Source organism: Cornus florida, unplaced genomic scaffold (assembly GCF_030987335.1).
Source record: "Cornus florida cultivar Cherokee Brave unplaced genomic scaffold, ASM3098733v1 CherokeeBrave_3.0.0_Hap2_Chr10, whole genome shotgun sequence".
In the NCBI taxonomy this organism is placed as follows: Eukaryota; Viridiplantae; Streptophyta; class Magnoliopsida; order Cornales; family Cornaceae; genus Cornus; species Cornus florida.
In genome coordinates, this window is record NW_026775580.1 from 39,166,435 (window position 1) to 39,178,947 (window position 12,513).

General features: G+C 35.7%; 1 protein-coding gene across 2 annotated transcripts; it reads right to left on the minus strand.

Annotated features, from left to right (window-relative positions):
* Positions 1-2,119: 2,119 nt before the first annotated feature.
* On the minus strand, positions 2,120-7,374 carry LOC132278715 (inactive protein kinase SELMODRAFT_444075-like). Of its 2 annotated transcripts, XM_059780573.1 has the most exons (8): positions 7,128-7,374; positions 6,911-7,044; positions 6,199-6,293; positions 3,899-4,947; positions 3,545-3,705; positions 3,238-3,314; positions 2,798-3,122; positions 2,120-2,604 (listed from the first exon to the last, which is right to left on the minus strand). In XM_059780573.1, exons 1-8 carry the CDS (start codon positions 7,294-7,296, stop codon positions 2,458-2,460), a joined length of 2,157 nt encoding a protein of 718 aa, XP_059636556.1. In that variant the 5' UTR covers positions 7,297-7,374; the 3' UTR covers positions 2,120-2,457. The 2 variants fall into 2 exon arrangements, with proteins under 2 accessions (XP_059636556.1, XP_059636557.1); XM_059780574.1 differs by lacking the exons at positions 6,911-7,044; positions 7,128-7,374 and having other exon boundaries at positions 6,184-6,293.
* Positions 7,375-12,513: the final 5,139 nt, after the last annotated feature.

The following is a 12,513-nucleotide window of genomic DNA, read 5'->3' on the forward strand; positions in this document are numbered from 1 at the left end:
AATGAGATGGATGTCCTTCACTTTTTATGCAATAAAATATTATGTTTTCATTTACTTACCTACGTGGTAATGCTTTACAGAAAGCTAAAAAAAAAAAAAAAAAAAAAAAAAAAAAAAAAAAAAAAAAACCAAGCCTTTACTAAAAGGATTAGGCGAGTAAAGCTCGTGAAAACATTTCCCTTACCAAAGGGACAAGCTGAGTGAAGCTCGTAAAATCTAAGTCCCTTACTAAAAGGACAAGCTGAGTGAAGCTCGTAAAACCTAATTCCTTTACTAAAGGGATGAGCTAAGTGAATCTCGTAAAAATTAATTCTCTTACCAAAGGGACGAGCCGAGTGAAGCTCGTAAAAACTAATTCTCTTATTAAACCTGCCAAAAGGATGAGCAGACTGAAACCCATAAAATCTACAAATAGTATGTTGGATTTTCAAAAGAAAAATCCAGCTTTACATCACTAAGAGTCATTGACCATGGGTTTGAATCCATACCCTTCCAAAACAGAATATGAATTTGATATCTGTCTCAGGAGCAATACCCGGGGGTAAAGTTCCCCTCGGAAATAGTACTCGAGGGTAAAGTCCCCTTCGAGAATAGTATCCGGGGGTAAAGTTCCCCTCGGTAAAATTTCCCTCGGGAATAGTACCTGGGGGTAAAATTCCCCTCGGTAAAGTTTCCCTCGAGAATAGTATTCGGGGGTAAAGTTCCCCTCGGTAATAATGCTCGAGGGTAAAAAAAAAATTTACCCTCGAGAACAGTGCCTGAGGGTTAAAAATAAATAAATTACTCGTGGGAACAATGCCCGAGGGTAAAAAAAAAAAAAAAAAAAAAAATTTACATTCCCAAAGCTAGACGAGCAAGCTTGGAAATGCGGGGCAACTGATAAGGAGAATTTAAACAAAAGATAAGATGACATGGTTCAACCGGGTAAAAATAACCTCAGAAAATTTCAAGTTCAAAGGGATAGATCATCTCCCCAACAAATCTGGCAACCAACGAATCTCCTCTGATCTCGCAAACGAAATGAGGGAGAGCGGCTATAAGAATGAGACCCTACCAGTCAATTATGATGAAAAACGATTACTCCCTCTGTCCCATTTTACATGTCAGTTTTGGGAACCGTGACTCACAAATTTGTCAGTCACGGTTCCCGAAACCAACATTTAAAATGGGGCGGAGGTCGTATTTAATGCATGCCTTTCTTTTAGACCTCCGATGACTGACTTGATCATTAGAGAGCTCTTGGCAGGTACCACACTGGTGTCGTCAAGATTTATCGATCTTCTATTCTCTTCTTTGTAGGAAAACGGTGTCGTATCGAGTCGCACAGATTTCTTCCCCAACAATTATTATTATTATTATTAATTTTTTTTATTTATTTTTTTTTTTAGGTGCAAAAATTCGTCAACTTTGAAAAGTCAAATAATAAGAACAATACACTCAAAGAAAATAATAACAATAATGCAAACAAAAGATTGAATTTTCAATGTGTGCTTTTATTGAAAGTTTATGCCTCTATTTATACAAGTTTTGGTGGAAAAATTAGGGTTAGACTCGCATTGCTTGCCCCCTACGAATCTTCCATAGGTGATAGTTTCCTTCTACAATTCTTCCATATAAGACTCTTTCTATAATTGCAATATGCATGATTGATAAACTCAAACAGATGTACCTCCTTCATGGTCAAGCTTTGGATTGGGCTGAAGATATGGAATTGGGCTATCTTACTAACTGGGCCAAAAGATTAAACCCTTCCATATCTTTAGGCCTACTTTGTTGGGCTTTCAGAGTTAGGCGGCCCAAGGGAAATATTGTGAAAAATGTGTGAGGTGACGTGGCCAATTGTAATTGGACAGAGAGATCTTTTCCCCCAACAAATATATTTTTGAGTTCTTCTAAAATCGAACACTACTAGATTGGTAAATTACCACAACTTATTTATCATGTATTGTTATGGTAAACTAGCTATTAGTTAGCCGAGAAACCATGATCAAATTAAGCAACATTCTCGCTATTTCCCTTATAAATTGCAAAAGGGGAGGAGAGATGGCACAAAACATTCAGCCATGCTTCAGATATTGGAAATACTCGGTAACAACTTCATATATTTTTGAACCATGTATACAGAATAAACATAAACTTTATGATATGATTAAAACTTTCTAGCACAAAAGATCATCCTTCTTAGAAAATGAAATTGCTAAAGGAAAATGAAAGGATACCCCTAGATCTATTTTACAGTTGCAACAAATGATCATGAATAGAAGATAAACCTAATTGAACATAAAAGAAAGTTTCAATTGTGTTGGATGCTTAAAATTCCCAAAGAATGATCTGACAATGAAGATAAGAGATGGATGGGTGATTTCCAAAACAAATGCAATATGCTGTAGACTTCATAGATAATGGCAAGTAGATCCAGGGACCAGCTGGAATTTCAGACCAGTTTTAGAGCTATTTTCAATGAGAGAGCCTGCGAGAATGCGTTCTTGATTCAAGTTGTGTTTTTGAACTTAGACCTCGCATGTGTCCACTTCTACTGCCAACCGAGTTCAAGTCCAAACCAAGACGAATGACTGCATCTCCTCCTTCTAATAGTCTGAGGATCTAATAATTTAAAAGAAATAAGAAAATGTTTCCAATATAAGAAACCAATCTACCCATTTCATAAGTAATAAATAAATGAAAAAAGTTTCTTCCTGAAAGAACAAAAAGATAATTATATCGTCAAGAAATGTTCCATTATATCGTCAAGAAATGTTCCAAATATTAATGGGATTACGAGTTAGGGGTAGGAAACCTTTGACATAGGGGGTCTGCAATCAGGATCTTGTTGTAGACACAAGGAGGCAGCTCGAGCTATTGCCTGTAGTTCATGGGATAAGTTGTGGAGTTGGCCAGAGGCTGCAGCTGGGTCCAGCAATTGATGATTATTTGCTAAGAGATATCTTGGTTCCAATGGGGCAAAAGCAGAAAAATTTTCAGTCAAAAATAGCTGTCCCTCATAACTTTGCAAGTCACTGGTTTTTTGGTTTGTAATCAGCTCTAACAATACTAGCCCGAAAGCATATATATCAACTTTCTCTGTAATTTTTCCACCATGGAAATACTCCGGTGCAAGATACCTAGAGTTAAGACACATATGATTTAATTAAATGACCATAAAAGATCAAAAGAGAAGAAGGTGGGTATAACTGGGGCTTTGCAGCCAAGTTAAGATCGAGCAAATTCAACAAGTACCCTGAAGTTCCAACAACTCGCTCTTCATCACGGCTATCCCATTCAGCATGCAACCTAGCTAGCCCAAAATCACCAACCTAAACAAATACACCACATAACTAGACTAATAGAACTGAATTTATTATACACTAAATAAGAAAATAACAGGAAGCAAAAGCATGACATTTAAATTGTGAGGGAATGGTGACATTTAATAGAGCACTCATTCTAATGGACATAAATAAGTACATTTGATGTTGATAAATTTGTGCTCCTGGTGTAAAAAAATGTGATACATGCTTCTACGGCAACAATTCAATAGACATACCAGAGGCTCATAATCGTGGGTTAGGAGGATGTTGCTAGGCCGCATATCTCTATGAACTATGCAACCCACTCTGCAATCTTCATGCAGGTATCGTAAACCTCTTGCTGCACCAATAGCTATTTTTAGGCGTGATTGCCAATCTAGAGGTGTTCTCTTGTTCCCTTTCAATCAGAGAAGCATTATCAAAGTCAAAGAATTGCATTGTGCTTATAAGTCCAACATACTAACTGAATACTCAATCAAATGCATCTACAAAGTACATACAAACAAGCAAACACACATACACACACACACACACACACAAAGACACAGAGAGTGAGAGAGAGTAAATGGAAGAAATGAAATAGAAAATACCATGTAAATGAAAGTCCAAGGAGCCATTGCATATATACTCATAAACTAATACTCTTTTCTTGCTCTCAACACAAAACCCAATGAGCATCACGACATTCCTATGTTGTGCACAGCTCAATACTCGCACTTCTCCGCAGAAATCAGCATCTCCTTGACTCCCTGAAAATTTTAGTTGCTTCACTGCAACCACCTGACCATCCCTCAAGACTCCTCTGTGAACCAATCCAAAACCACCTTCTGCTAAGAAATTGATATCCGCAAACCCGCCCGTAGCTTCCTCGAGCTCTTCATAAGCAAAACGTCTAGGGGGCTTTCCGAAAGTAGGTGCCTTGTGTTGACATAGTGAGCATAAAGGAGGAGGTATGGAGGAAGTTCTTCCTAAAGATACTGCCTCTCTGATGCTCGAGTTTAAAATGTAGTTTCTGTCATGGCTCTGGTCCCCAGGTCCTATCATCTTATCTTCATTAAACTGCACAAACTTATCAAGTAGACTTTTGGTAGTTGGAGATTTTTTTTTGTGGGTGTTTCTGTGATTTATGGTTATTGGGTCCTTCTCATCAATAATGTGGTTTTGGGGTATCCAAAACACACTCTTATGGTTACTAGTAACAGATGGTTTTGAAGTTGTTAAGAGAGTAGTTTCCCCTTCATCATCCATGTCAAATGCTGAAAGTGAAGCATCCAAGTCATTTTGTCTAGTAATTGGTGTATACTTCCCGCTGTTCAGTCCATCAAAAAGTGGATTTTGTTCATAAACAAAGAAAAGAGAAGTCACTGTGCCAGGACTGAGTAACAAATTTTCTTCTGTGGTTCCTGCATAGGATGTTCCAGTTTCTTCAGGGCTGCTAACAGGAGTTGAATGCTTCATCCTGTGATCCGGTGACTTTCCAACTACTGGACGAGGTGAAGAAGAAGCAGAAAAGAAGGGGGTTTGCAGTTCATTTGAGCATTCTAAATTAAGCCTAAGGACTTTGGGTCGAGAACCCTTCATCAGTACAATGTTACACCGAAGTTCCCCCATGCAATGCTTCTTCTCTTGCTTCAGTTTACTGTCTCAGCAGATCAGAACCAGTGTCACTTAAGTTCTATTTAAAATCCTTCTTATTACGCAAAAGGAAAAAATGAGTTCAAGGACTGTGATAACAAAATAAGGATGGGAACTTCAAATACAAATCGTAGTAGTTACATTATTGATTGATTTACAATAACAGTAGTATGTGAAGCTGGAAAGACCAGAATAATTCATATCAAGAACTTAATCATCAGAACCAACTTAACTAAAATGGTGAGAAAAGTAAAAACATAACAAAAGAGTGTCATCAATATAAAAAGTTTATATGAACCTCTGTGAAATGTAAGTACAGAACTTGTTTTAGTATTATGGCCAACCACAAGAATTATAAATATAGAGATATATATATATATATATATATATATATATATATATATATATATATATTTCGGGATAGGAAGTATAAACTGATGTAGAAGTAGATCTAGTAGTGAGTACATTAGGATTACATAATTGCACTAACCAGGAGATGCATGATTTAGTGTGTTGAAAAACCACAACCCTGAACTGACACAGTTTTGGAAGGGAGCCAAAGAAACCTACGACCATCCTATCTATAATAAGAACAATATAAACTTCAAATTAAATTTAAAAAATAAAATAAAATAAAAAAGTCATTGGAAATAAAATTAACTGGGTTATGCTCAATCGGGTTTGGAGGCAGGAGGCCCCAAATCAATTTGTCTGATAATTGGCTGGAATTGGTTCGCCGGAAAATGCCAGATGGTCTAAGCATATCTGTTTATTTTAGAGTATTGAGGGCACACACATTTTTTTGTATGATTCGGATATTGCCATCACCATGTGGAAGAGATAGTCATCCTAGTACAACTTTTCTGAACTTAAACCATTATCGCAAAATAAAATCACTGTACTGCCGTCCAAATTGAAAGGGCTTAAATCAATTGCTGAAGTAAGGGATACATAGTCATATACAAGTAAATAGAAAAGGACAGGCAGCTTAAATACAAGTTCCACACCACCATTAACACCTTCAAGGTATACTTTAAGTGGCAAAAGGTATATATAAACAGACAGATAAACTATAAACACATTATCAAGAACAAAATTAGCTTATTTTATTTGAGAAATTTGATTCCATTCCCATGAGGAACTTATGACTGGAGGAAATAAAAAGTATGTGGAAGACTTAAGACCAAGCAATTAAAATAATAGAATAGAAAAATAGTAGACTAGAAACAAGAAATAATACTTTATGTTGAATTACTTGTCCAATACGACCCAATTGGCTGCATTGCTTTTCGCTTCATACGCCACAGCACCAGTAGGTGCACCTGACACCACTTTAATCCGCACTCTAGCCTACAAGCGATAAGGATCAACTTATTATTAAACATTTGTTATTCATGTTACTTCAGAATTAACAAAAGACAATATTAAACATTTTTTTCATGCAGCAGATAGTTGTATTATCACATAAAAATTGAGAATACACCGACTAATCAGTGGTTAAATGTTAGGTACTCAATTCCAAGCTTTTTTATTTCTTGTCCAGTGTTAAGCATAATACAGTCCATAAATAATAGTAACAATTAGATAATTATATTGAGCATCATGATTAGTAAATAATGATAAACAAACTGATAAAGTATCTAAAAAGCAACCATAAGATTCCTAAATCTCCATTAATCTATCATATTCACATGTGACCTTCAAATGGCTTCAATTAATTTACTAGCAATTACATTGGATCCCTACAAGCCCCGAATCTTCTAAAACCCTGACACCTAAATCATCATCTGTTAAAATGCATATCGATCATTCAGATTGCCCGTCCACCGGGCAATTACCGGAAAATTTACAAGGATTCGAACTTCCAATATCCAAAAACATTTGAGAACAAGAGATTGTCATCTACTTTTCAAGTCAAAATAACTAAAATTAGTATATGAAATGGCAATTCGGTAATTTGGAGTTACCTCGATTTGGTTATGAAATTGAAGAACCATCTGAGAACAAGACTCGGAGATCTGACCTATCCGATCCGGAGATTTTTCCTGGTCTCCGTTCCGGCAATCACCGCTCAGTCTCGGAAATCTCCATAATCTCCGACCTGTGTACAACATTACAGTGGCTTGATTCACAATTAAGAAAAGAGATAGGAGAGACAAAGAAGAGTTAGAATTGCCGAAGTACCAGCTTTTTGGCTCGAAAAGACGGCGAGCAGCGTAACGCAATCGCCGGGACGAACCACGTGAGTGAGAGCCCAAGCCAATGCATTCTTCGAGATCACCTTCTCTGCTTTGACGGCGACGATCACCTCATCAGACACTGTACAATTTGGTACAGTTTTTGGCGGGAACATTTGGGATGCCAGTTTCTGCCAACCGCCGGAAAATTCAGTAGAAAAAGTGGTGGAGGGCTTTTGAAGGGTCTAGTCTCTGTTCTCGTTATATTGAAAGAACTAATTATTGAGTGAAGGGCAAATTTGGAAGTTGCAACTAGAGTTAGTTTAACTATAGTTGTGGATCATATACTAAAATGTCTTACACTAAACTCGGCAAAATATAGGATGTTAACCTAACCATGTTTTATTGGACAGCACATTTTCCCCTTTATTGACCTTTTATGGAAGATACTTAGCTCTCACTCTCGGTAGATATTGGATGCTTCAGCTTCAAAAAAAAAAAAAAAAAAGGTTGACCACCTACTTATTAAATTGATCATAATAATATGTTATATTTTATTTAGTAGATAAATTAATGACATGATCTGAAATGGTGGGAGTAATCTTAAGAGGAGTGACTCGGCGACTGTCCATTCACAGTCGTCGTTTGGATTGATTAGTTTTAAATGTATTAATTAGTTTGAATTTTTATTTTTATGAGACTCTACGAACATTACTTGTTAGACAAAAATACTCTTTTAAATTATGATTTTCTTCTTATCTCCTCTTTTAATCGATTCATATGGAGATGTATGTGTATGTATATATATAATAATAATAATAATAACTAATGTGATGTGAATGGATGCTGAAAAAAAAAAAAAAAAAAAAAAGTTTAGATAGGATAATCCATTCACAAGAAATGGATTCTGAAAAAAAAAATCCAAAAAAAAAAAAAAAGAAGAAGAAGAAGAAGAAAAAAGAACAATATAGATTTAGAGATTTAAAAAAGATATATACAAAATTAGTTTTATATATGTATATATTTCTTTATTGGTGAATGAATTATTTTCTTTTCTTTTATTTCATTTTTTTTCTTAAAATCCATTTATACAAGGATTGTTGTAAAACTCAAAAAAAAAAAACAAAAAGAAACATATATATATATATAGGAAAAAAACAAAAAAGGAAGAAATATATAATTGATTTTTTTTTTTTTTTTTTACCTTTCTTTTTATTCTTTTTGGATTTTTTTCTCTCTTTTTTTTTTCTTCTTCCTTTTATTTTTTTCCAAATCCATCCATATCTTGTGAATGAATTATCCTATCTATATTTTTTTCCTTTTTCAAAATGCATTCACATACATAACACATCCTTGATTAAAAGAGGAGAGAAAAAGAGAATAAGAAAAAATATTAGATAATTTAAAAGGGTATTTTTGTCTAACAAGTAATGTTAGTAGAGTCCCATAAAAATAGAAACTCAAACTAATTAATGCATTTAAAACTAACCAATCCAAATGGCAACTGTGAATGGACAGGCACTAGCACTCCTCATAACTTAATTAGGAAATAAAAAATAGTATGTGTGCGGTGTTGCGGAATTATTTAACAATTAAGATAAATTATACTGACATCATTTATAGTTTGTCATAAGTACAGAGACCTCCTCTATAATTTGTCATAATTACACGAACCTCTCCTTAAAAATGAAACATTGTTAGACAAATCTCCCTTTTTAACAGTCAACACGAGTCAAAGGACGGAATTTGCTGATATCATGTACTAGATAAATTAAAATTCCTATATTATCCTTGGTTGATATATATATATATATAACCTACCTCTTCTTCTTCACTAAAGGCTTTCGTTTGATTCCAAATGGTTAAACCATCTCAATCTATAACTCTTACCTTGAATATTCCAATCGGTTATTCTCTCTTTGTTTTGCTATTTTTAATTTATCTTATTTTCATGGAATATAGTGTTCCTCGTGTGATTGCAGATGATTTTCGGTAACTTAATCCTTGAATTCAGAACCCTAGCTCACAACAGATAAAAGTGTTCCTCACCGACTCTTTCACCGTCAGCATGTCCCCACAGACTATTACCATGGTCCTTGACATAGGTAGCGAACTCTCTTGGCAATAACATAAAATTCTCTATGATTTCTTTCCTCTTTTTTCTTTTTCTTGGATGCATCATCATCACCATGGTCTTCCTCCTTTAAAATGGGTATATAAAAGAGAATTTATAGAGAGAAAGAAAGGAGAGAGAGTAAAGAAGACATTAGAAGTCCCAAAAAAAAAAAATATATATATATATATATATATATATTAATGTTAGCAATTTGAGGGAAATTTAGTAAATTAGCCAGGAAGCACCTAGGAACCTAGGAAACACGTGTATACTTCTCTGATGCTGCGTTTAGCGTGCAGAAATTGAATGGAATGGAATGCCCATTCCAACCATTCCTTTATTTGGTATGCAATTTAAAGTGGGAATGGTCATTCCATTGGAATGAAAATTCATTACTGGAAATGAAAATCCATTCCACAACTAAACCTATGGAATGACCATTCCATTCCCAAGTAAATTTTTTTAAAAAATCAACTTCCCAAAAAAACTCTCATGTTCCAAGTCTAAAAACCACCATTACCTTCCACCATTACCACATCTGCATTTTACCACCACTACCACTGCCTTCCACCACCCACCGTTTTCGCCATCGCCTTTCACCATCGTCACCACTTTTCACCACCGCCACCATCATCGCCTTTCACCACAGCCGCCATCTTCCACCACCACCTTCACCACCGCTACCTTCCACCATCGCCACCACCACCGTCACCGTCTTCCACTACCACCACCGCTGCCTTTCACCCCCACCATCTTCCACCACCGCCATTACCTTCCACCATTGCCACCACCTTTCACCAATGCTACCACCTTCCACCGCCGCTACCGCCTTTCACCACCGCCACCACAACCGTTATCGCTTTTCACCACCACCACCGCCATTGCCTTCCACCACCACCTTCCACCACCGCCACCACCACCGCCACCACCATCGTTACTGCATTTCACCACCGTCACCGTTTTTCACCACTACCACCACCATTGCCTTCCACCACCGCCACCCCTTCCACCACCGTTACCGCCTTCCATCACCACCACTGTTATTGCCTTCCACCACTGCCACCCCTTCCACCACCGTCACCGCCATTTCCTTCCACCACCGCCACCCCTTCCACCACCGTCACCGACTTCCACCACCACCACCGCCATTTCCTTCCACCACCGCCACCCCTTCCACCACCGTCACCGCCTTCCACCACCACCGCCATTTCCTTCCACCACCGCCACCCCTTCCACCACCGTCACCGCCTTCCATCACTACCACCACCACCACCTTCCACCACCGCCACCCCTTCCACCACCGTCACCGCCTTCCACCACCACCACCACCACCACCACCTTCTACCACCGCCACCTCCATTGCCTTCCACCACCACACCACTACCACAGTCAACTTCATTGGCTTCCACCACTGTCACCTACACCAATATCTCCTTCCACCACCAACACCACTACCACTTTCCAGCTCCACCACCGCCACCATTTATTTTTAAAAAAAATTATATAAGAATGTTATTTTATTAATTTAATTTTTTTGTTACTAAGAGGGATATTTTGGAGAACTCAATTTGAAATTTATTCTATTCTAAATTTTAAATTGGTCCAACTAAACACTAGAATGGTTATTATCATTTCATTCATATACATTTCATATTTACAACAAAACAATAGAATGAAAATGGTCATTCCATTCTATTTCCATTATCATTCCATTCTCTCTTACATTCCTGAACACCAAACGCAGCATTAAGGTGTCGTGACAGTATCAGATACTCGGACAGTCGAACACTTCTTGAGTATACAGATACGACTATAATTATTTATTATATTATCATATTTAACCAAAGGTGTTAAATTGATTACTATGAACCTAGGAAGCACGTATATTTTTCTTAAGATAACATGGCGGTATCGGATACTTGAACACTTTTCGGATATGCAGATACAACTAAAAATATCCTGAATAATAAATATAATATTTTCTGGTCGGAATGATTGGGACACGGGTGTGGACACATAAATGATATGTTTTGGACACTTTCACGACATAAAAGATTGATTTGTAATTAATTTTAAAAAAAATGAAATTAAATGCAATCTAAAATATATTATGGATTAATTAAAAAAATAATACAAAAATTTAAGAAAATAAAAATTACAAACATCTAGCTCTAAATTCCAAATTAATGATTTATTTATGATTATATGGATAAAATGACAAAAAAATATGTTATATATATATAAGTATATATCATATTATATTTTTTGATATATTCATGCCATATTTGTATTTTTTTATTTTTTTTAAATTTACTATATTCATATTGTGTCATATATCCCATATGCGGAACTGTACTTTGTAGATATAAACAAAAGCACGGACACTCTCCCACCCACTGGTGCTGTGTTAGTATCGAGGTTGAGAGAAGTGATTCGAAGTGTTGTTTAATTATTATTTTATTTATTTATTTTTTTGATTAGTCATGGCTCGAACATTGCAGCAATAAGGTTCAGATACAGTGGAATATAGTTTACAATTATTCTTTTTGAAAGATGGAATTGCAAAATGTAATTTTAAATATATCATTAGTAAGACAAATTGAAAAAAAAAAAAAAAAAAAAAAAAAAAAAAAGGTGTGTAATTTCATAGAGAAAATAAGTTGCAATCACTTGGAAAGTCAAATTGGTTAATTTAGACAAATGATAAAATGAAAACAAATTTTATATATATATATATATATATATATATATATATATATATATTTCTTTAATGGCAAAAAACACACGCCACTCTCATATCCACTTTTTTCCTTTGGGACTCGAACCTATTGTGGTGAAAAACTAAAAAAACAACGCTATTCGAGTAATAAACATAAGCAATATAAAAAATAATTACACACAAGAACACAAGATATACATGGTTCACCCAAAGATTAAGGTTACATCTATAGAGCACACCATGAAAAAGATGAAGAATTACAATAGAGAATTTTCTCTCAATTTATTTCATTGCGCTTTCTTGTGTTGGCACACGTGTATATAATCCCCCCTTATCTAACCCTAAAATCTTATTAGAGTTGATATATGTAGTCCTAAGCAATGAAACCCAATTTGTCCCACAATTTTTGTAGAGTCCAAAAACAATAAAAAAAAAAAAAATTAAATCATGTAAGTTCCCAAGGGAGTTGAACTGGTTGAGCAATGCTTGAACTGATTCAACTTTGTTGCATAAACGTGTTGCAACTTACTGCCTCACTTGAACCGGTTCAACTTTGAC